Source organism: Rattus rattus, chromosome 12 (assembly GCF_011064425.1).
Source record: "Rattus rattus isolate New Zealand chromosome 12, Rrattus_CSIRO_v1, whole genome shotgun sequence".
Lineage (NCBI taxonomy): Eukaryota > Metazoa > Chordata > Mammalia > Rodentia > Muridae > Rattus > Rattus rattus.
Window position 1 is genome coordinate 19,702,882 of NC_046165.1, and position 26,011 is coordinate 19,728,892.

At 35.4% G+C, this 26,011-nt stretch overlaps 1 protein-coding gene across 6 annotated transcripts in view; it reads left to right on the forward strand.

Annotated features, from left to right (window-relative positions):
* The window catches only part of Rbm26 (RNA binding motif protein 26), an 80,966-nt gene that overhangs the window by 51,466 nt on the left and 3,489 nt on the right, over positions 1-26,011 (forward strand). For 4 of the 6 annotated variants that reach the window (XM_032917874.1, XM_032917878.1, XM_032917876.1 and 1 more), the window contains 9 exons: positions 978-1,103; positions 1,437-1,511; positions 2,864-3,031; positions 4,532-4,636; positions 8,430-8,630; positions 11,473-11,559; positions 19,182-19,295; positions 20,993-22,167; positions 22,751-22,809. In XM_032917874.1, coding sequence (XP_032773765.1) covers positions 978-1,103; positions 1,437-1,511; positions 2,864-3,031; positions 4,532-4,636; positions 8,430-8,630; positions 11,473-11,559; positions 19,182-19,295; positions 20,993-21,082 — 966 coding nt within the window. In that variant the 3' untranslated portion in view covers positions 21,083-22,167; positions 22,751-22,809. The remainder of the gene's footprint in view (positions 1-977; positions 1,104-1,436; positions 1,512-2,863; positions 3,032-4,531; positions 4,637-8,429; positions 8,631-11,472; positions 11,560-19,181; positions 19,296-20,992; positions 22,168-22,750; positions 22,810-26,011) is intronic. The other 2 variants (XM_032917875.1, XM_032917877.1) reach the window with 2 other exon arrangements.

Below are 26,011 nucleotides of genomic sequence, written 5' to 3' on the forward strand. Positions count from 1 at the left end.
TGTTGTGCTTGTTATTATGAAACCTAACCTTCGATTTAAAGGGTTTTTCATTTTGACCTATAATCATTTGCTTGCTTTGGTGTAAAAATATTTATTATCTATCATGTGTGATTGTACTGTTTTAGATATTAGCAGTATAGTGATAAAAGAAGTAAAAAGGGGAGAGCTTTGGGTTTATGTTTTAGATACTGAAGATGAACCCCCCAATTTTGTAGATGAGCACGTGAGGATACTCTCAAGTTTACTTTAGTCAGTCTCATAATTCTGCATAAAGAAGACTTATGTTCAAGAATCACAAAGAAGAGAAAGACTAGATCGTTCTTTCTAGGGCCTTGCAGTGTAGATAGGAAGACATCAGGTTCTTTTTCATTTTGTTTTATTTTTTATTAAGTAATTAATACCACGTAACAATTTCAGTGGAGTCATATGGTTTTTATGTCATAGGAATAAAAATTTTCGTATTGGAAAGAAAAGAAAGATGATTAATGCTTTAGCTTGTCCTATGTCTGAGCTCAGTCTGAGAGTTTAAGATCACATCAAGGAGGAAGAATGGCTTGTAGGGAATGGAGAATGACCGCCTCATTTATTTTGGAACTGCAGATTACAGAGATCATGCTAAAACGTTTGTACATTGACGTTTAGTTTCTTATGCTTTATTCATAAATATAATGATAGTCTTTTTTCCCTTCGATTTCTGTCTTACATGTTTGGCTTTGCTGTTTTTGTTTGTTTGTTTTTATAGGTATTAACTCACCAGGAGTTTATTTTCGTTTGTTTGTTATATGGCTTATTATTCATTCATGCCATTCATTTCAAGACATGAATTGTGATTTAGTTATTATAACTATATAATACATTTAGCTCAACATTTAATTTTAGGCAGTAATACTTTAAAGTTGGAGTTTCTTAGAAAACAAGACTTAAGAAATTGGTATAATACATAACGCTTTTTTAAGAAATTGACTTTGTGTTGGTAGGTGTTGTCTACATCTACTGGTCTTACAAAAACGGTGTACAATCCAGCTGCTTTGAAGGCTGCACAAAAAACCTTACTAGTTTCTACCCCTGCAGTTGATAATAACGAAGCACAGAAAAAGAAACAGGTAAGCACAGATAGTATAACATAAGATGTGTGTACAGGAAGCTCTCTCCATTGGGTATGTGCATGCCTCTGTGTGTCTGTTAAGGTGCTTACCACACGGTCAGACTGGAGCGTTTGATCTTCCTTCTGTCACAGTAATTATTCTTTTACACTCATTTTTCATGAAGGGAAGTTTCCTCTGGTTCATCTTTGAAACTTGTATGCATGGTCTAAGCTTTGCAGACACAAATGTTGAATATGGCTTTTGTTGCCATTCTTCAGTTAAAACTGCTTTTTTCATGTAATGTTTTATCTATCTTTAGTTATACTCAAATAATAGTTTTGATTCTTTTAGGAGGCACTGAAACTTCAGCAGGATGTAAGGAAAAGGAAGCAAGAAATTTTAGAAAAGCACATTGAAACACAGAAGGTAAATTGACAAAATCAAATGTGACAGAATTATTAGTGTGGTTGTTTTTAGTGAATTTAATCTGTTTAATTCACAGTGAGAAGCACATAACTATAATTAGTAGTGGTAAAAGTGAAAAAGTTACTAAGTGTAATCATCAACGTTATGTATTCATTCATTGGCATTGGAGTTGAAACTTGCATCAAGTGATGGGTATGGTTATCATCATGAAATAAGTTCATTTAGCTCTGTGACTGACTGTACAATAGGTTTTGGTCAGTGCATAATGAAATGAAGTCATTTTCTCTTTGTTGATTTGTACTTCACTGTTTTATACAGTAGAATAGTCAAAAACCACATCTGGAGTGTGTCTAGTGAAGATGTTAATTGCACAGCAGATTGCAATAACATAGTATCAAGAAAAAAAATCTCAGTAATTTTTGTTATTGAAATGTATATTTTGGTACACTAGGCTAAATTACTAAATTAATTTAATTTTTTTCTTTTTTATCCTTTTAATGTGATTGATTTAAAAAAACGTATGGGGACACTGAGAGATGGCTCAATGATTTGCTAAGTAGAGTATTTGCTACTTATATTCCAGAGGACCTGTTGGGTTCCTAAACCAGTATCAGGTGGCTCACAACTACGTGTTACCAGCTATAAGGGATCAGACAGCCTTTCCTGACTTCTGTAGGCATCTGTTTGCTCAGAGCACAGGCATACACATAAATTATAAAGTAAATTTTAAAAAATATTACTTAATGTGACTGATATTTCTTAGCTGCTATTTTTGAGAGAGTTCTAATTTATGACATTTAATTAGAAGTCATTTCTTAGTTGTGTTTTGTAATGAGTGTTAGGTAGAACAATGTAAAAGTACAGAAACAATATTTGTTGGTTTTCAGTGTTGCCTTAACTGTAATTTCAGTATCTGGGGAGGCTGAAGCTGTCAAATTGATTAGTTTGAAGCCAGCTTAGGCTACAGAGTAAGACTGTCTCAAAAACTTACTTTAAGATTAAAAAAATTGGCCTTTTTTCTTATTTTGGATATACTTATTAAACCACAATGCTTTATGTAAAAAGCTGAAGCTGTTGTGACTAGGAAGACATAATTCTGTGTGATCTCCCATTCCACTTTTCTGGTCTAGAACTTATGCTCTGAGAAAAATATTAGTAAATTTCTTGACAAAGTAAACTGATTGTGATTGAGCTGCTGTTAGCATGGCCAGGTCTGTTCTTCTGTTTTTATATACTAAAGGTCTGTCGGCATGGTTGAGAACTCTGTTTTAACCATTTCACTGTATTTGTTTTCTTATCAATAGTAGGAGTAAGTCTTGTAAACGTCTTTTTTTTTTTTTTTAATTTGCCAGATGCTAATTTCAAAACTAGAGAAAAACAAAACCATGAAGTCTGAAGATAAAGCAGAAATAATGAAAACATTAGAGATTTTGACAAAAAATATTACCAAGTTGAAAGATGAGGTTAAATCTACATCTCCTGGACGCTGTCTTCCAAAAAGTATAAAAACAAAGACTCAGGTATTCCGGTTTGTTAGTCACGTGATTACTTACGAAGGCATGGGTTGGGAGAGATGGCTTAGTGCTTAAGTGCACTTGTCGCTCATCAGAGGATCTAGGTTCAGCTCCCTCACTTGGCAGCTAACGTTTGTCTAACTCCAGGTCAAGAGGATCTGATGCCTTCTTCTGGCCCACAAGTGCACTGAACACACATAGTGTACAGAAATGCATGCAGGCAAACTACCAATACAGAATAGTTACAAATAAATCTTTAAAAGCAGAGCTTTAAAATAAAAATATCAAAATTCTTTTTAAGAATATTGTTTGTTAAGGATCTGATTATTCACAACTGTCCTAGTTCTTACAGGTATAAAGTCAGCTATTAGAAAATGATTATGGATAATTTGGGGAAGGTAGTTTGAGGACAAAGTGACATGGTTGCATGACTGTGTGGCCAAGAACTATGTATTGAAATTAATTAGTGATCTAGTGACAGGAAGTAACCTACAATCATTGTCCAGAATGGATTTTATTTGCAAAGAGAAAAACTAGGTACGTCAATCTAGATGATCCAAGCAAATGACCACAATATTTTTAGATGGTTGAGTGATAGAATACAGGTAGTATAATATTTATCTTTCATCTCTGTATATGTATGAAGCCATATTGATTTTTCTAATTTTAATATGAATTACACGATTATTCTTTTTTAAAACTCATTCCACTGCCAATTTCCATAATGACAACTTAGCTACATAACATAAATTTATTCAAGCAGACTCACAGTCCATTCATAATAGTTCCACAATTGGTTGAAGTGCTGTTTACAACATTTACGCTGGATTCAAATTTTAGTTACATTCCTTACAAACTAATTATATTCCATTAAAGATTAAATCAGATTATGATGTCAGTTAACTTTTATTTTGTTTTGTAAGTACTACTAATTGGATAAAGTTAGGTCCATTTCAGTTAGTTTTCAGCTTTGGATTCTTTCTCCTGGCCTCATTCTTACTGGTTTAGTTTAACTTTAATATTTTTAATAGCTCACATTAACATGGTTTGAAAGTACACAGAAGATATACATAGGATTCTCCCCCACCTCAAACCTCAACGCCCAGTACACTATCCCTAACCCCACTTCTCGTATGGAGCCACCATCATTCATCTGTGTCTTACCCACACAGCTCAGATGCGTGTTACCTGCATGAAGACATAGTGTGTGTTGCTCATCAGCCCTGTGGTTTTCTTCACAATTACCACATCATTAATTTATGCAGTCGTGCCTGGGCTGTGATTTAGACAGTGGACTTTAGGGAATCAATGAGAATAAGTAGAACGAAGAAGCTTACAGACTAGAGTAATGTTACTGGCATGGTGACAGAAACCTAAAATCCTGACTTTTTTGAGGCCAACCTGGGAGAATCTTGACTGTATAACTAGCCAGTGCCAAAAAGGGGGGGAAAATGTTAACATAAGCTCAGAGTATTAATTGTTATTTGAAATATTAATGACTTTCAGATGCAGAAAGAATTGCTTGACACAGAATTGGATTTATATAAGAAGATGCAGGCTGGAGAAGAAGTCACCGAACTTAGGAGAAAATATACAGAATTACAGCTTGAAGTATGTTTTATCACAGCTGCGCAGTTCACTTGAAAGAAGGAGATGTAGTTATGCTTAAACATGAAAATGGTTTTTGGTTCTAGTTAACAATTACTGACTACCATATCTATATATATATCTATATATCTATATATATATCTGTCTCTGTCTTTGTCTTTCTGTCTGTCTCTCTGTCTCTGCTCTCCCCTCTGTGTGTGTTAGTGTGTGTGTATATGTATGTTAGGATAGAGAGGAGAGAGGCTAATTGATTTTACTAAATTATTGGAGAAAATAGTTTTCAAAAAGGTTTTATATTTGCTTGTTAATTTGATTATGAATGTTAGAGGACAGTATGGGAATGGGTTCTCTCCTTTTACTGTGTAGTCTCAGGGATTGAGTTTGGAACTTTGGCCCTCTGACTGTGCTGGCCTGAGAAGTAATTTGTGACACACTGTCTCTGCATAAACACCCTGGTGCCTCCATTTCTACTGAATTTTAGTCCTCTTTCTGTTTTTGTTCTTGTTTTCTTCTTGGGGTTAAATATAATTAAGGGCTTTATAGGTGTTTGTATGGAAAGAGTCTTTGTATAGTCATACAGGCATGTTGTGCTGAGCTGCCAAGATCAGCATTGGACATCTGTAGAAAACTTGCTTAGTTAAGATTTGCCTATAGATGGTGCTGTGGGTGCTTTAAAAGAGAAAGTAAACTAACTTATAATTTAGGTATGTGGTTATTATATGAGAGACTTCTAGTGGAATTGATCTCTGTTATAAACCATGGATGTTTAATATTTAGCAAAAATACTATAAAATATGAAAGTATATTAATATCTATATTGACTATTGCTTGACATAATTTAAGGTAGAATTTTTTTTTTTATATTTTAGGTTCTTTTACTTAATTCGAGTATACTTTTTAAAATTATTTTTATTTTTATTTATTCACTTATTTTATGAGACAAGGTTTCTCTATAGCCTTGGCTGTCCTGGAACTCTCTCTGTAGATCAGGCTGGCCTCGAACTTAAATCTGTGGCCTCTGCCTCCTGAGGGCTGAGATCACATTGTTGACTCAATTTTTTCTCACTTTACAATACAGTAGAATCTTTTTAGTGCTGTCCAAGTATTAAAAAGTTAACTTTTGGTATCTGCTGGACAGGAGTCCTAGGCTCCATCTTATCTGAGAGTTAGAAAAAGCTGTAAAATGTCCTAAACCTGCACTTTAATTCCCTGGAAACATGGTCTGTTTTGCCTTATGTTCGACCCAAAATATTAGGCTTCTTATATTAATTTTAAAGTTGTTTTCCATGTCATTGGTGATATAAAAAGTGAAATATTTTAAAGTTTTTGATATAATTTAGTAAATAACATAAAAATTACTGTTCCATGTTTTGCTTGTTGTAATTCAACCAAAGATAGAATAGTATTTTCCAATATTTTATGATGATTCAAATTTTATTTACAGACAATACTCACATATGCATTAAATAGTAGATACCAGAATATGTTCATCAAATTAATTTTTTATTGAAAATAGAGATTAGTGAGCAAAAATTTTAAGATCAAATACATTTTGAAAGGTTATTTCAATATTCTTTTTGACTATAGGATTTCTTGGAGGCTTTTAGTTTAAACTCCAAATTATAGGCTGCTGAAAGTTACTTTTCAGGGAGCATCTGTTTTGTCATTAATACTCTTCAGGACATACTTGTGATATGTTTAATCCTAGATGCCCTCACCTTCCAACCCCCTCCGAAGTCAGGGTTACACAGTGTAGCCCTGATTGTCCTGGCACTCGCTCTGTAGACCAGGCTAGCCTCGAATTCACAGAGATCCCTTTGACTCTGCCTTTCAAGCACTCAGATCAAAGGGGTATGGTACTGCCGCCTGGTTAACCTTTTTCTTTTAAATTTATTATTTTCTTTATTTTAAAAATTTTAATTGTGTATGGTATACAACATGTTTCAATATATGTATATACATTATGGAATGAATTATCAAAGTAATTATCACCTCACATACTTAAGTTTTTATGAAAATACATTTAAAAATTTCCTTCTCTTGTTTTCACATACTTTGATCAACTGTTCTTCATGTGCATGGCAGATGGAACAGTTTATTCTGTTGTATATTCTGACCAACATTTCTCCATTTTCCAAGCTAACACAGTCCTTATTAATAGCCGTTCCTCTGTTCCTGTGAGATTGGTGTTTTAGATTTAGTGTGTAAATGCACTCTTACAGCGCCTGTCTTTCTGTGCCTGGCTTATTTCATTGAGCACTGTTATTTGATTTTATGTTTAATTTTGGTAATATTAGGACTTGATATTCTTACTTAGATGTCATATATCTTCATCTTTGTGTTTATCTTGCTTGTAAAGTTTGTATATATAGTTACTAGACTAGAAATGTGGAAGGAGTCTTTCGTGATTCTACCCTTTGTTTACTCTTCACATTCAGCTAATTGCTAAATTTCAGATGAGTTACTCCCACAGTTTATTTTATTTTTGAGTAAGTGTTTGCCAGTATGCACGTGTGTTTGTATACTATATGCATGGATTGCATCCATGGAGGCCACAAGAGGCTATCCGGTCCCCTAGGGCTGTAAAGCACTTGGTGGGTGATTGAAACTGAACCCAAGTCCTGTGTAAGAATCACTCTCAGTAATTTACTTGTCTAGGAATTGAGCTTGTGTGTTTGGCTTGTATGTATTTGTGTGTACGTTGCGTGTGTGAACAGGTGCTAATGCATGTGTGGACGCTAGAGGACAGAAGTTAAATATTGGCTGTGTTCCTCCCTCAAGCTCCATTTTGGAGGTGGCACGTGTTCCTCGAGTCTGGAGCTCATTGACTTGACTAGTCTGGGTGGCTGGCTAGCAAGGCCCAGGCATCTCCCTATCTGTGTCTCCCCAGTTGCTGAGAGTACAGATGTGTGCTATGACTTCTATGTAGGTATTTGGGGTTGACCTTAGGTCCTCATGCTTGCATGGTAAGCACTTTAATTACTGTGCGAATTGCACATCCTTAAATTGTATTTGAGGTCAATGACTACCAACACAGGTATTTATAGCATGTTTGTGGAATGTAGGAATGACAACACAGAAGAAATTATGTAGCAGAGTATTAATCTTCTGTATTTGGTCTATGGTGTGATCAAAATAATGCATTTGTGAAAACTTAGATCAGCTGAATCAACAGATGCATTTATTTGAAAATTAGATAAAGCTTGAAAGTCTAGAGTATAGTTAAGTATAAAAATAAGTTTATTATCTCTGTGGGCTATGCTGCAATCTGTATTAACTTGATTTTTTAAAGTGGTACCCAGCATTCATTAAGAGATCCAGTCACCAGTCTTTTTGTCGTGTGTTCTTAGAGCATGAACTTAGTTTGAGAGGGAAGAAGGGTAAGGTGGCTGAATGTGTAACGTTGCCTGCTGACAGACCTGGTGACTTGAATTTGTTCCCTGGAGCCTACATGGTAGAAAGAGACACAAAATGTAATGAAATTGTAAATATTTTTACAAATTGTTATATTTTAAATATTTTCAGAGAGTCCATTTAATTATTTTAGAATGCTATGGGATTTTCTAAATACTATCTCAAAAGCTTAAATGTTTGAGTCATTTTCCTAGATGTAACACTTGGCTTGAGCTAACACTGTTGTAGTATTCCTGATTTGGAGCTTGGTGTGCTCAACAAGTAAAATCAGTGCAAATATTTCAAAGTTTGAAACTCTAACTCACACAGAGCTAGGCCTCTCAGATTATCGGTCTCAGTGCCTGCTACCACACTGTATGACCTGTGTGTTTTTCTCTTCTAGGCTGCTAAAAGAGGAATCCTTTCATCTGGCCGAGGTAGAGGAATTCATACGAGAGGTCGAGGTGCAGCTCATGGACGGGGCAGGGGTCGAGGTCGAGGCCGCGGTGTACCTGGGCATGCTGTAGTGGATCACCGACCCCGAGCACTAGAGATCTCTGCGTTTACAGAGAGCGACAGAGAAGACCTTCTTCCTCACTTTGCGGTACTTTCTTACCATATAGTGAATAACACTAGTGATTGTCACTCAGGCTGAGAGATGAAAGGACAGAGAAAGTTATGAAAATGACATATGTAGTTTAAATTTAGTGATACACAGGGTTTCCTTAATCTATAGTAATGTTTCATTTTTAGTTAAAAAATAGAAACAGGGTCTTTTTGTTTATTTGGGAGAAACGTAATTTTTTTTTTTTTTGGTAGATCAGGCTGTCCTCAAATTCACTGACTGACTGGAATATTACAATTCTTAAACTAGATATGCCTTTAAATACTATGATTTAAACTTTATTGTTTTAGAGAGGAACCTTAAGAGTAGGTTTATGTTGATAATTTAAGGAAAAATTGGCATTTTATATCGAACATTCGGATTTTTAAATATGAAAATGAAGTTTCGTAAATATTGCACTCTTGATAGAGTTGAATAGTACTGAAACAAGATCTACTTATGATACATGATATATAGAAGTTGCCTTATTAAGAGCAAGGATACAATTTAAGAGAGTTTATCTAATGGCAATAGAATGGCTTGGAAGAGAAGCAGATTCTAGCCCCTAATCATCCGTTTTTTATTTGGCCTCCTGGGCTACATTAGAGTAATGTACAGAGTGGACGTTATGCCCACCTTACGCATTGATCTTACCTATTTCATTTGTAGTGTCATCCTGACCGTAAGTTACTGAGCATCGCTGTGACCTTGGGTGTTCGATGGTCATACTTCAGAAAGGAAGAGTCATCAGCTCTTTACTCTACTTCTTGTAGATACATTGGTTTGACACACACCAGTTAAGATAGATAAACTGTAGCTTATTAAACACCGGGCTCAGGGACTCAGGAAGATGTTTACCTCTGGCATGTGATACAGAGATGAGTGAGGCAGGTTCAACAATTAGTAAACCTGAAGTGGAGAACTAGGGTAGGTTACCCTGTAAGTGGTTTAAGGTGATTTCATCTTTTAGAAGTTTATATCTCAGTGTTTGACACTCACTCCCAGCTTATAGTCCATGCTCTATCCAAACAGAAGGAAGCTATAAAAGGAATGATTGATGTGTAAGAAGTAACTAAAGCGGTTAATACTTAAGGCTGGGTAGTCTGGAGCCCTGTGCTTGTTGGATTCAGAGGAACAGAGAATGAGAACTAGAAAGGTGCTTGGAGATAAAGTCCAGCTCTCTCCGCTCTGCTCCCACTTCTGCAAAGGAAGGGAGATCCAGACACTTAAGTGCCGTGCATACAGGTACTCACCTACTTAGGGGAGCAATCAGTTGTGGAAATAATCCAAACAAGCTGAGTTCATTGGAATTGTGTTTTGCTGAGACTACGAGGCTTGACAAATAAATATTCAGAAACTTAGTATGGAAATTGTTTCATAAGCAAAGACTTTGAGCTCTACTCAAAGTTAGTAGTTGAACAATACTAGCACGAGTATTTACACACGAAAGTGTGAGTGTTAAACAGGAGTGCACTACAAAATTTAGCTTTTTATCTTCTGAGCACAGGAGCTTAGAACAACTGTGGTTAGCAAAATGCTTTTAAATTTTTATCTAGGGAGATCAGTAATAAAAACAGCTAAAACTTAAGGGAATATTAGGAATAATTTGAATTAACACTGATTTGGTCAGGCTTCTCTAGAGGAACAGAAGTTATAATGATTTTATGTACAGAGATACACACACACACACAGAGGAAGGGGGAGAGAGCGAGAGGGAGGAGAGAAAGGGAGAGGGGGAGAAAGAGGAGATTTATTAGAGTGGTCTGACTAAGGCTGAGAGAGGAGGTGGGGAGGGATGGGGGGGGTCTAGTAGTTGTTCAGGTCACAGTGCTGGGTGTCTTAGCTGGTCTTCAGGATACACTGGAATCCTAAAGAAAAAGACTGCTCATTCCAGGAAAGGAGAGTGATAGCCACTAGGCAGAGAGAGCCAACTTGCTTCTTTCATGTGCTTTGTATAGGCTGTCAGCAGAAGCTGTGGTCTAGATTAAAGGTCAGCTTCACACAAAATATCGGGGTGAAAGAAGTATATTCCCACCTCAATAATTTAATTAATAATTTCCTCACAGGTGTGACCAGCCATTCAGTTTTAGTTAATTACCGATGTAGTCAAATTGACACCAAAACCTTTATTGTGCCCAATTTACAGATGTGAAAATGAAAACTTTATTGTTTCTATTTTAGAGATGAGGAAATAAAACCTTGAAGAGATTAAATAACTTGTTCAAGTTTAAATTTGTTTTAATTAGTGTATGGTTGTAGTTTTACTATGGAATGAGAAGGAAAAATATTAATAATATATTAAAGACCAATTCTTGTGTGGTAAAATTGCTGTTTACAAAAATCCGATCAGGCATAATGCATTATGCTTACCTAAATTTAAGGGTTCTAAATTGTGTTTGCCATAGTGAAGCGCATAGTAAATGAACCCATTGTAGTCAAAGTTAAACTCGTATGGTAAATGTCCTGTACCTTCATTTTGGTAATTTGCTTGACTAGAAAAATTGCTTAAATTCTCTGAATCTTTTCTTCCTTTTATTGGAAATGATTCTAGAATCTCATAGTTTGTTCTGATGGTTGAGAACAAATTTACCTTGCTCTGAGGTTGGAGTAATAAGACTAACCATTGTTCATTCATTGTAACTGTATAATAGAGTCGAATGTTGCTAGTTCTGGAAAGCATAGGATTAGAGCTGAGATTGGAAGATAGGACTGAGTATAATGAATTATTCGTCTCATGATGAGGGTTATTATGAATTCTGGATTATGTTTATTACTCTTATAATGCCATTGGGGTCTTTAGATGTTTTGAAACACTTTTAGGAAATAATTTGTTAATTTACAGCAATATGGTGAAATCGAGGATTGTCAGATTGATGACTCTTCACTTCATGCAATAATTACATTCAAGACAAGAGCGGAAGCAGAAGCTGTAAGTATAAAAGAATTAAGAGTTCAGATTTAATTGGTTAGTATTTTCTTGTTTCAATATAAATTATTTTCCTGTGCTTTAACAGAAGGTAGAATATTTTGAGTGCAAGTTTGTGCCCACAAAAATAAAATATTTTCTTGGGTAATCTGTATAGAATATAATATAGAATATAATATATATAAAATTTGACACCAGATTGACTTTAAGATATATTAACTTGAACATGTTCTACATTCCTTTTACGGAGGTTAAAGAGCTGGTCTTTGCTACTTTGTAGGTTCTTTTTCCATTCTTCCCCCTCTCCCTCTCAGTTTTACGCGCTCCCCACCCCCCCATTACTATATAGGAAAGAAAAAGGATAGTGGAGAGAGACAGAGATAGATGGATACCTGAATCTAATTTCTTGTTTCTTCTTTGAGCACAACTACTAACAAATCATAGCCAACCCCCTGAGCAACCACCATCCCCATCTCTTGGTGTCCTATCATTTATATACCCTCTGATAAGGTCCCAGAATTCCAAATGTCACACAATTGCAGAAACCATCTGCAGCTGGCAAAGTCATGCCTCTGCTAGAGCATGAAGCAGATCATAGTGAGCTGCTTCGAAATGTCCCATATGGTCACACCTAGGATTAGAATGAAAACATATCCTTATTCCTGTATTTTTTAAAGGAGGCAAAAATCCCAAAATTGACACTAGATAAACCACCACTCTTTCTACTGTCTACTCTTTTATCTGGCCCAGGACACAGTCTGAGTTAGTAGAATGCATATAAGGTAGATGTAGAGAAAGTGTAGTTCTGTTGTTGCCCACCCCTTTTGTTTATCCTTTACCTACTAGTTTCCAGTCCCAGCAGGATGGGTTCTAGAGGAGCACCTCTGTCTTACAAACTCCTCACTAGACTGCTGTCACTGGTTTAAGTGATGATATGAGGCTCTAGCTCTTAGAGTCCTTGTGATATCATCGTAATCTATATGCTTGGAATTGTCATTTTGGTTGTTTTTTTTTTTTTTTTTTTGAAACAGGGACTTGCTATGTAGCTCTGGCTGTCCTAGAATGCATCGTGTGGGCCAGGCTGGCATTGACCTCACAGAGATCCATTTGCCTCTGCCTTCCAAGTGCTGGGATTAAAGGAATGTGCACTTGAATTGTCTTTTAAGAGCCCAGAAATATCTTCAGTGTATTGTATGTGTGCATCATTTTTACATTGTATGATTTTTTTTTTACATTGTCTGTGGGTATGCTGCATGTGTACTCATGTGCATGTGGAGACCAGAGAGTGAGGTCTAATGTCTCTTTGTTGACTGCTCTCATTTTGTATTGAGGCAGTGACTCTCCCTGAGCTCAGCTTGATATAAGGACCCCTTTGATGCCGGGATACAGCTGAACAGTCACGCTTTCCTGGCATTTGCATGGGAACTAGAGGTTTGAGCTCTTGCCCTCATGCTTATGTGGGAAGTACTTTATCCTGCAAGTTATCTCCAAAGAGCAGCAGGGAAAGGAGATATGTGTGGTGCGGCTTGGGGTAAACTTTTTTGCTCTTTGGATTCTTTAAGACATTATAAAGACATAACTATTTGTTCTTGCTTTTATATCAAAATAATTAGTCATATGTGAATGGGAGGCGAAGATGCCTTTCTGGAGTTTTAAGTTATAGTCAGATGAGTTCTCTGACCACCCGAGGCTGCTGTGCCTCACTATAAGTGAATCCCCTGCCAGCACAACTGAAGGTCGCTAGGAGCGGGTTTATAGAGCTATAGAGATTAGATCTCATTGGTCTTAGAAACACGCTCAGCTGGAACCCTGCAGTAATCTAGTTAAGAGGGGAAGATGTTAGCACAGGGAGATTATTCTGTAAAGTAGGGATTCCTGATAGTAGAGTTGTCTTTTAAAGTCAGGGCTTTTGTTCATTGATGCCGGAGACTACACTCAGGCTTTTGAGCACTTTAAAGAAGCCCCACCCCTTGCTCGCAGCTCCAGATGTGAGATCGAAGTCTGCATCTTTTACCTTAAGACCTTTTTGATTCAGGTGGTTGTGGCACCCGCCTTTAATCCCAGCACTCTGGAGGCAGAGGCAGGCAGATCTCTGCGCAAGGCCAGCCTGGACTACACAGTGAGTTCCAGGACAGATAGGGCTAAACAGAGAAACCTGTCTTAAAAAACAAAACAAAACAAAACCTAAAAAGGAAAAAGGACCTTTTCTGAGAGTTAAAAAGAATCTGATCATTTAAAACATTTATGTATCTGTATTAGGTAGAACTTTAATAATTTTTTTCTGAGAAGTGTTAATGTGGACATATTTAAAATAATTTATCCTTTTAGAATGATGGTTTCAGTGACAAGTAGTATTTCTGTTTATTTTCTAGGAAATAGTGAGTTATATACAACTGCTTTAAATATCACCAAGTGTGTGGACCCCGTGAGAACAGTGTGTGTATGCACATATGTGTTTCAAGACAGGGCGCTGGTTGATGTCTGCTGTCTTCTGTTCATCACCACCTTGTTTTTGATGGCACTGAGTGCCCCCTGAGTGTTTTGCCTGCCCGTGGTTTATCTCAGCACTAGGTTATACACACATTGCCATGCCCACCTTTATGTATGCATGGGAGATCTGAATTCTGATCCTTACAGCTACTCAGCGAGCCCTTTCACCACTGACACATCCATCCAGCACCTAAGGACTTCAGATAGATGTGTACTGTTCTCAGTGCTTACATTTTTCCGAATGAAGCTTTGTTAGCACCAGCACCATTTATTATAGTCTTCACTTCTTCACTTCAGGATCTTTTTTTTTTTTTTTTTTTTTGGAACTGAGGACCGAACCCAGGGCGCTCTACCAACTTCATCTTTTTCATTACTCATAGCGAGGCCTGATCAACACACAGTTCTTCATGGTTCTTGCCTCTTTTCTACCTCAGATGTATATTTTTATATATTATAATAAAGCACTTTAAAAAATAAAAGACAAATTGAATTTTATAAAGGTTGATTGAGTAAGTGGCTGAAGTTACGTCTACTGACAACACTTAATGAGAGTAAATACTGTTTCTATTATATTTACCTAATAAGTTATTATATAAACATTTGGAATTAAGTTATAAATCATTTGATGATCTTGAATATTGTTAAAGTCAAAATGTCCTTTAATTTGGTAATGTTTTTAAAAGAATGGAAAATTAAGTTGAAACAAATAAGCAAGACATAGTTAAATTATTTTAAAACTTTGGGGTTTCAGAGAACAAAATGTTTAACAATTTAAATTTTAATTTTTTGATTAAAAAACATGTTATTTGCCTAGAGAAGAATATAAAATAAATGTTTGCTAATTATTTTCATCAGCATTTTATAAAATAACGATTCTGACATAAAAGTGTAAGACAACATGGATTCAGGATAAAGGGTAGGCATTTTTGAGAAAAGTAAGTTTAACTTTTACTAATGGCCTTATTTTCTGGTCCATTATTCTAGACCGTTCAATGAACATTTTAATTTTCTATGCTCAATTATACTTCAATGTAAAACTAATGCAAGAATAATATTACTGCATATATATGGATTTTAAAGGATCACAAAAGGGCTGTTTAAAAGCATAAAATAAAGTGTTGGCACACACTTTTAATCCCAGCATGGGGAGGGAGAGCCAGCGTGGTCTACAATGGGAGTTCCAGGACAGCTATAGCTGTTAAACAGAGAAGTGCTGTCTCGGGGTGCAGAGTGGGGGAGCACAAAATAAAACATTATTAAATGGTTAATTGGGCAACTGGATGGAGGTGGGGGGAGTATACATGAAGATGACAACAAAGATTGAGGCATTGCATCTCATTTTTAAGTTTTAAAATTTAAGTTCAAACTGAAAAACAAAATACCTGTTAGCTAAAGTCTATGGGAAATCTGAGGATGGCCTGGCTTAATAAAACCCCAACCCTTTCTCGGAAAACTCAAAGCAAGATTAGAGAGATGTCTCAGCGACAAGAGCACCACTGCTCTTCAGATGACTCAAGTTTGATTCACAACACCCACGCAGCAGATCATAACCACATGGAACTGCAGCTCAGGGGTTCTGACACCCTCCTCTGACCTTTGTGGCATCTGTACACAGGTAGCATAAGCACGCGCGCGCACACACACACACACACACACACACACACACACACACACACACACACACACACACAACCCCCAGAGAATAAATATAAAGCAGAAGTACCTTTGGAGTCCTTGTGGAAGACATGAGGACCTATTGCCTGCTCTAGCCTTGTAATCTCAACATTGGGGAGGTGGACACGGGTAGAAACCTGGTGCTCACAAGTCAGCCATTCTATCTAGCCAGATTAATGAGTTCTAGGTTTAATGGGAAACTTTGTCTCAAAAATGGGGTGTAGAATGACTGGGAACATCCTGTGTCAAGTGCTGGACTACGTACACATGTACACCCACAGGGATTCAGACACACAGTAAACAGGTACATTAGAAAATGTTTTAAAATCAAAGAATAACAATTTTTTAAAAATATAATTAAAAAGTTAAGGGATTGGAGAGGTGGCTTGGTAGTTAGAATAAATGTGCTCTTGCAGAGAATCTGAGTCATTTCCAGCACTCATATCTGAAATTCCTAACACCTGTAACTCCAACTCCAGGGGATTCCTCTGACATCTGCTAGCACTGTCCTCTATCTTAAATCATTATGTACTAATGCTTATCCCTTAGCTGTATGAGAATGACAGCCATGAGTAATTAGTGTCTTAAATTTGAATTTCTCAAGAGTATAAATGAAGCTGGGTGTGATGGTACATTCCTTTACTCTTAGCACTCGGGAGGCACAGGCAGGCAGAGCTGAGTTTATAGCCTGGTCTACATAGAGCAAGGCCCAGGAGAGCTAGGCCTACAGAGAAACTCTTGAAAGTCATAAACAAATTAAATAAACAGAAGCCTTGTCTCGAAAAAAACAAAATAAATAGATTAAAATATATAACTACATAGATATATAAATATAGATAATTATACATGTATATATAATGGGTGAGTTACAGAAAGAATTTTGTATATTTAAATTATTTGAAATGTATACTAATTTCTTTAAATGGGTTTTGCTACAATGAAAATGATCGTAACATTTAAATAATGGTTTGTTTGGTTTTTTTTTATAACATCAGAAAAGCTTAGGTTTCTTGAGTCACTTTCAGCTTTAGGGATCTAAAATTCAAAGTTGTGTCATAAATTTATATAGCCTGAATTCTTAAAAGTTTCTAATGAACAAAATTCATTAAAAATTAAATACACCTATAAAAAAATCCAGTAATAAATTTTGTTTTATTTTTGAGAGTTTTCTACATGTAAGAGATATCAATCTACTCCCAGTTTTGTCCTCTAACTCCTTCTAGATCCCTCTTGATAAGTCCCTCTTCCAACTTGATGTCCTTATCTGTTTCTATTATTTTTTCTTTGATAAGCCACTTAGGTCCTATTACTGCTACCCATATATATGTATGGGTGTTAGATTACCGACTAAAGAATGGGATACCTGTCGGTGGTACTTTCCTCAATAGAGAAGGCTTCTTAATTCCCTAGCAATTGTCAGTTGTGGTAAGCATCTCAGTCAGTGTGAGACTTGGAAAGTACTTTTATCTGTGGGGACTTTGGGCTGTCATGATCTTGTGCAAGTAATCACAGCTGCTGTGAGGTTATGTTGCAGTAGCTATGTCATGTCCAGAACACAGACAGCATTTCACACACTTCTCATCCTCGAACATTAATGTTTTTCTGGGTGTGTGTGGTGTGTGTGGTGGTGGGGATGATAACAATGTCCTTTTAAAGACTGAGCACTGAGTCTTCGGTTCCCAGCACTTTGACTAGTTAGTCACTGCTGAGTGTTGCCAAAGAAGCTGCTCTCAGCAAGGTTGAGAGCAAGCATGGTCTGTGAATATAAGCAAACTATTTAGGGTGCAATTTGACAACGTGACCATTGAACAGACTTAACAGTGGGTTCTATCCAAGGACCTCTGACCTTTCCAGCCATGGTCTTTTGTCCAGTTTTCAATACCAGACTTGAGATTTCCACCTGTATGTAGAGTAGCCTGAAATCCAACTAGAAAGTGGGTAATTACCTTGTAGTAGTCTTCCCACTATTAGACCAGTAGTCATATCTTTCCTGGCAGGTCAGAATTAGCAGGCAGAGCTCAGTGATAAGGAAGACCATTGATGTCTTCTGTTCCTCAGCAGCCTGCATAGTATCTTTCAGCATCCTACTAGCCATCAGGGAATTAGCATTTGGATCAGTCTCTTTGTTCTGTAGTTAAGCATGTACTTATCTTCAGCAATAGGCGTCTCACCATGGAATTAATGTCAGTAACCAAGAGCTATAGCATTGTTCGTGTTTTTCAAAACCTTTTGATACTCCCTCATTATATAGTAAAACTATAAAGTTAAAAGTTCACCTTTCAAATTTGAAATGTGTGTTGAATATAGAGATGAATAAAATGAGGTTATTAGAAATATTTGTCAGTAAGCTCTTACTGTAGTGTCATTATTGAATAGGAGGCTGAGGCAGGAGGATTGTGTTAGTCTAGCTGTACACATTGCTGGTCACAGTTTTGTTCTTTAAATAAATAGGAAAAAAGTTTTATAAATATTTTGCATGTGATATTTGTCACTTCTTAGCAGTAATCTAATATACTTTATGTAATGATTTCAGCTTCAATATGCATTTTAAAATTGTGTGGCATTGTGATTAAGCACTGAATTTTAATGGGCATGGAATCTTTCAAATTTATCATAAATTTATATGTACAGATTTAAAATTTGTACATGGGAACATTAATGCCACACATAATTCATGTTGAGATGTCATTGAATATGTAATTGTTTCTACACTTCATATTATTCTGTACTTTGAGTTTTATATCTTTGGAACCAAGAGTTACTTTAAAATGTTACTAACACTGATTTATGTTTATTCGTGTTACTTTAAATGTGCCGTTTTCCAAAGCAGCTACTGACGATAGGAAGAACTTAGGTTTGACCATTCCTTGAGCTCACCTGCCATCAGTTATAACGTGTTTCTGTAGAAGAGTTCAGAGTTGTTACCTTTCCCTTTTGTTAAGGCGTTTATATAATATTGCATTAGTTATACATCATTTTGCAGTGATTTTGATTATTTGAAAATAATGTGACATTTTACATGCAAATTTATTTTTGTTAAAGGTTTCTAGTTGATAGTTAACTATATAGCATGTAAAATTCATTTGCTCTGTTAAAATAGATATTGGTTTAGAAGCTAGAGCCAAAATCTTGATATATATTTGGATTGTTATCCGAATAGTAATTATTAGTAAATTAAACAATTTTTTTCCTACCCAAATTATTGCCAGGAGTTTTTTTTCATGAAAAATTGTTGTTTACTTTAAAAACACTAGTACTTTAAAAATCAGTACTATGATTTTAAGAAGTAAATAACTATAAAGTAGTAATTGTAACCATAAATTGAGAACTAGTGACTAAACAGCAAATGAAAAAGCAACTTGTCTTTGAGTCTAGTTCTTTAACTATTAGACATCAACAGTTTTAATTTTTCCTCTAGAGGTTGTTAATGTTCTTTACTCCCATATTCTTAATTGTTCTAGGCTGCAATTCATGGAGCTCGCTTCAAAGGGCAGGATTTAAAGCTGGCATGGAATAAACCAGTAGCTAATATGTCAGCCGTGGAGACTGAAGAAGCCGAGCCTGACGAAGAGGAAGTATGTTTGTTTTCACTTGTTCTCCCATCGTTATTCATAGTTCATTTATAAAAGGTGTTTTCTTAAATGGCTGTGGTTTTAACATAATACTTTTATTCTTAAACCGTATTCCAGACAGGGGAGATCAGATAAATGTAGATAACTTTATATTTTCTGGATTAATGAGAAGAATTGTGGATTGCTAACCAAAAATAACATGTGATATATCAACTTTCAACTACTGTAGAAGATAACAATTATTCATTAGATTTTTATCCACAGGAAATCTTGTAATAATACGTTAAGTTCTAGGGTATTTATTTTACTTAATTGCTGTATCAACATTTCAGCCTTCTTCTAAAATTCTTACTGTTTTAGTTCATTAGAGTAACTACCTGCTATGTGGTAGACTTTGTGATAGGCACAAAAATGAATAAGACACGGTCCCTATCATCAAGGAGCTTATAATCTGGAAAGGAGGGTGGTGGCAGAAACAGAAGAAACGATTAGAGCGATAGGCAAACTGATGTGCCGAATACAGATTTGAACAACATGCTATGGGAGCCCAGGAAGGAATGATTGTGTCTGTCCATAATAATCTCAAAGGTCTGTTACCCATAGGGTCGAGCCCTGAATGACAAAATAGAGTTCTATACTATGTGCTGGGGCTAAGAAAGTGAAAGGCATTTCCAGAAGAGCTCTAGCTCAGGGTAGAGATAGGAGGTCACAATTTTTTCAAGTAACCCTAGCTACTAGGATAAAAGGAATGGCAGCATAAGAAGGGATAGTGAACTTAAAAAGCCCTTGAGACAAAGACTTAAAGTAAACAATTCTGTTTTGCTTAATCATGAAAAAAGTTATGGAACAATGTGAAGAACTTAAAAATATAAAGGTAAGGTAAAGAAACTGAAAGATTGTTTGACCTTTGTTAGATTCCATAATGCTGCTTCATCTTGTTTGCAGAGCATTTCAAATCTGTTACGCATATCCATAGTCAAATGCAAGAATAAATGTGTATTTGAAACTCATGTACATGATTTGTCATTTTATATTTTAGATTATACCTATGTCCTTCCATGAGTTTGAATTGAATGGGGAGAAAAGCAGGAGAGCTCCTGGTATTAGGTATTTTGAAAAGTCTGGGAAAGCAGCCTGAGAAGCTTTTGTGAAGGGAATGGGAAAAAGACAGAGGTTCTTGCTTTTGTTTTTTAATTTCTTTTTTTTAAAAGATATTTATATATAGCAAAAAAAATGAAATTGTGGTAGGATTTTTTATAAGTTGGTGAGTGTTGAGAGTTAGGATAAATCAGTGAAAATGTGTTCTTTCTTAAAAGAAGCATTGAGCAGTGTTTTGGAGTGTGGCAGGTGGCATGGTTTGTCAGAGAGGAGAAGTGGCATGTACTGAACCTGACGTATGTTTATGCTCACTTCATGTGAGCAGCACACCAGGGACTGTTGAGATGAAATGGACAAGGCTGCTTTACTTTGTTCTCTTAAGTGTTCTAGTTATAGAAATAACCGTTTGTGTTCAACTCTTGAGAGAGAACAGTGTTTAAAAGTGTTACTTTTTTTTCTTTCTTTTTTCTTTTCGTTTGTTTTCTTTTTTCTTTTTTTTTCTTTTTTTCTTTTCTTTTTTCCTTTTTTTTTTTTTTTTTTTTTTTTATTTTTTATTTTATTTTTTTTTTTGGGTAAATTCCTAAATACATCTTAACCTAAAGTTTCAGGAAGAGTCTTTGGTGGATGACTCATTACTTCAAGATGATGACGAAGAAGAAGAGGACAATGAATCTCGTTCTTGGAGAAGATGATTTGACTGATCATTGATCTGCATATGCTAGAACTCTACCTGTGTTTCATTAGTATTATCTAATGTACTTTTACATATTTGTAAAAACAATTTTTGGTAAAATATGATGACGATGGATTTCACAAATAGATAAAAGAGAAGAAAACTACCTTCTGATCTTGTATTTTGAAGATTGATGTTTGCATTTTATTTCAGTAAACAATTGCTAAAGACATCACAATAGGACATACGCAATGTTTTATTACATACTTCTATTGAACATTACAGAATTCTTTGGGTTATTTGTAAATTAATGAATAGATTTCAATACTTATGACCCAATACTTGTTATAACATAGAGGATTTTGTTTTACTCCAAATAAGGAATGAATTTGCATTTAAAATCTTAATGAATGTTTTAAAAAATGAATAGATGACATAGTACGCTAACTAAAGTCCCCAAGTTATGTATTCATAATACTGCATAGTAGTGTGCTTAGGCTTTACTATGTATTAGCCGTTTGTTGGATTTGTGTATGTATTTTATCACATGGGTGTTAATGATAATGGTGTATGACTGCTTTACATATGAGTCCTTATGCATCTGGATGCTAAAAATAAAGTGGAATGGTCTCTTAAAAGAAAAAAGAAAAGAAAAAAAAAGCAATGACAAAAAAAAATTCATGACAATGTTCCTTGATTTAAAAAAGAAAAAAGAAAAAGAAAAAAAAAAAGGAAAAAGAAAAAAAAAGAAAAAAAGAGAAAATGAAACAGACCATTCCAGATGGTGATCTGCCTTCCCCTAACTATCAAAAGGAGCTATAATCTCTAAATAATAATGGTTTCTGGTACCTTTACAATGATGTGAAATCCAATGTTTAAAATTTATACCACTTCAGTTTGGTTTGATCATATAAATTTTCAACAGATGTCTTAAAATTTAAAAGCAGGCTGATTAGTTTGGAACCAGACTTCAAGTAGCGCTAACATTTGGTGAATAAGACAACTTCATATTACATTTTGGATGTATGAAAGAAAACTTGACCATTTGAAGATGTATGAATAAAGAAATGTACTATAGATACTACTTTAGGAAAACACTGTTTGGTAAGTGTTCCAGTCTGATATTTTAAGTGTGCATTTATTATACTTATATAAAAATCTTTCACATTTGCAACAATACTGTGATTTTTTTTTAAAAGTGGATTTTTGTAGCACATGAGTATAATTACTGAAAGTTAGCTAAAACTGTTTTGTAGAATGAGGGTAGGAGATTACTAGGTTACTGTATCTTTTCAAATCTTTATATTCAAGTATTTCTGCTTCTCAAGATTATAGATTTATTTTATTTTTTTCCTTTTAAACCACATTTAACAAACCTACTTTCTTCCATTTGGGGACCAACACAGCCAAAAACTAATGTCAGCAGCCCCAGTCTTCAGCATCATGTAACAGACCTTCCCCTTACGCTTGGGTTACAGTTGTGTGCTTTTATGCCAGTGCTATTTCATAGGAATGTTTGCTTTGCAGTTAGTACACATTTACATTGAAAATTTCAAGCTCAAATTCCACTCGCTAAAATACTGACTCTAAGTTTACTTAGACTGTGGTATGTTTTTGTGTAGTTTCTTGTATGTTTACTGTGTGCTATTCTGATTCATTAGGTAAGTTTGTTTTCTTTTCTTTTTAGTAGTCGTGAAAGATGCCAAATTGGCAGAGGCTCACGCTTCTTCTCTTTACACCAAACAGGTATTATAAAGAAAGTAAACCTTTCCAAGGCCAGTTAAATCGCCATTCTATTTTTGGCTTTATGGTTTGATGATAGTTTCAAAATTTATTGTAAATTTCCCTAGAAATATAACTGAAATTACCAGTTCTGTTCAGTTAAGCTCATAAATAGCTTATCAATTTCCCTAGCCTGATATTGTTTAATTACTTAAGATTTTAAATATTTTAAGTTGGTGCTTTGAATGAATCAGAAGACCAAATATGACTCTTTGGTCCTCTAGTATGAGAATTACATATTCCCAGTAGTCACTTAGATTCACAGTTGTACTTTTATAAGCACTAATCTGCATTCAATTATAAATGTATTGCTATGGAGTTTTAATTCATGCGTGTATTTCTAAATACTAGTACTCTATGTACGCAAATATTTTCATTTCAAACCTAAGACACCTTTTAAAAGTAGATGGTAGTTCTTGTTTTTCTTATAAGAAAGCAGGCTGTTAGAAATGGAGTTGTTTACCTAAAGTCATAGTAAGTGGAAGAACTGTGTTCTTAATATAAGCATTGTGATTTCAGTACCAACTTCACAAAAACAGGAACTCTGCTGCTGTGTCCTTCCTAATTATTGATCAACCATGAGATTGTGATAACCATGATAGTCTTTACCTCAAAATACTGCACATAATTAGTAGAGACTTCTTGGTCTTTAGGCAGTTCATGTTTACCCTTTTAAAAAGCACTTTGTTCATATCTCTGTTATAATACTTAATGTTGTAACATAATTTATCTGGTTTATATGTCTGTCTTCCCCCACTAGATCGCAAGCTCCTCTTGGAAGGGGACCATGTCTTATTCATCTTTTTATCTCTAGTGCTTATAGTAAAATCTGGCTCATGTGAGCACTTAGATGTTTGTTGGATGAAATAATGAATGAATGGATATTTAAATTTATAGTAATGAGGTTGACAATTACCTCCCTTGTTAATTCTTATCAATTTTCTAAAAACCTAATAGTCTCCTCAGTCACTGGGGCCATTTTATTAAATGATAGTGTTCTGTGTCTCATCACAGGGGTTACAAGTAGCAAATGGAGGTAGATACCTAGAATCAATTCTGACATTCCCCAGCTCAGGCCTCTAGATTGTGTAATATTAAGTAAGCACTATAGTCATTTCCATTAGAGTACTAGGTTAGAAATGCTGAGAACACCAATCCAGACCATGTCATTAAATTTATCCATAGGTGACGTAGCTTAGAGAACCGAACAATGATTAATATTCAGCTCTTGTTCTCATCTCTGCGTCTGACTCTGTAGTTGTAGACAACTCTCTTGCCTTATCCAGAGTTTGTTCCTTATTCATAAAATAAAAAGAGCTGGACTCAGTAAGTCTCTAAAGTCTCTCATAGCTTGTGTCCCTGGTGATACATTAGTATTTGATTCTAAAACAGTCTTATATCTAAGCCACTTATTCCTATCTGATGTTTTTCTCATCAGCGGTACCAACTTAGATTTGATTACAATAGTTCAGACACTGCCTCTTGCTAAGTATGTCTCCAAATGCTTGCATTTGCCACTGAGCCTGTAACATGCAAGTGAACGTCTGCATTTACAAGTTCTTCCTATCCCCATTTATAGCTTTTCTCTTTGCTTTCAGACTTGGTTTTATAAACATTTTTACCTATTTCCTTTTTTTCAACAAGTCCAAATTTATATCTTTTCCCATCTCCATTCTTCCACAGTATGCCACCTAAAAGTAGAAAGCTTTCTAATTCTACAGCTGTTCCGATCAGTGCTGCTGTATTGTACACACATGGTTATCTGGTTGCACAGGTAGAGTTGGGAGTGGGAGAAAGGCTAAAGGTGATGTAGGCAGCTACAGGGGAATTATGTATTTCTGCTTAAAAGATTGATTAGGATTACCTCAAGGGATGGTTGTCACATTGCATACTTCTTTAATCTCTAAACACTGTTTTAAATGGTATTGGATAATTGTAACTTTCTTTTTAAACAAATAAGGAATTGCTTCCCAGACATTTAATGAAAACTTGTTGCAGGAAATTAAAGAGTATTCCATAGGTTCTGTTTCATTGTAATATGGTCAAATGTTAACAAACCATTAGTTACTATGAAGATAAGACTTCACTGTTTTAGCTGGTTACTTGTAGCAAGTATGGCTAAGCCTCATTGAAGGAGAGTATCTTGTTACCAGAACTGTTTCCTGGGGAGTGGGGAGAGGGAGGGACTGTATTCCATTTTACTTGCAATACTAACCATTGGGTATAATGACACAACAAAGAAATCAAATGTTTGCCTATTTGGTTCATTGAAATCTTAGTGACTTTATCACAGTATTATGCAGACTTTATCAAAATACATCTCCCCACACACTGACTATAGGTTAATTATAGAAAAGTAGCTTTAGCCCAAGTCCCACACCCCTAGTACATCAGTTAAGCCTTCAAAACAGGATTGTTCTGAAAGAAGTTCTGGAATACCAAAACTATGGTTTTTTTCTTCCAGGACTGGTTTTTTTTCCCTCCCTCTAAAATTCAGTAACTAAAACTGGACATTTACTAACATAGATTTTAAACCACCAGTGTACTGCCCTGTATAAAATCCTGATAAGGCCAAAAGACGACATACTTCTCCTAGATAGTAGAAACTCACTTTTGTCTGCCCCTTGAACTAAAAACCAACTTGCTTTCTCAGAAGAATGGATGCAGTCCTGTAGAAAACTGGTATTTTTTGTCTCTTATCATCCATACACTTAGGTGGAATGTAACCTTCTATATAGCCGCCCAGTTCTCTTAGGAAAGGGAAAAATTGCTGGACATGATTGCCACAGCCAGCTACTTTTAATAGAAGCACACGTGCTTAGTAAAAAATACCGTACATGATGGTAACTTTAATGTAGTTTTAGTTTTTTGTGCTTGTTACTTAATAAAGGATTTTCTTTACTTTTATATTAACTTTATATTTGATCCTTTCTAAATTTCCCCTCTATTTCTTTATTTCATCCACTCATCTGACCCATCTAAAGTTAGTCCTCCTTTGTATGCCAGGCGCTGTCTCATTATGTGTTCCTTTTAAAATTTTTGTTGCTGCACTTGGTGCTTGGTGTAGAATTTTATGTCATCTAGGATGATTAAAGAACCGAATGATCTTTGTTTGGAGCTTAAGGAAATAAGGTATCCCGGTAATTATCTTGAAATTCATTGGGGC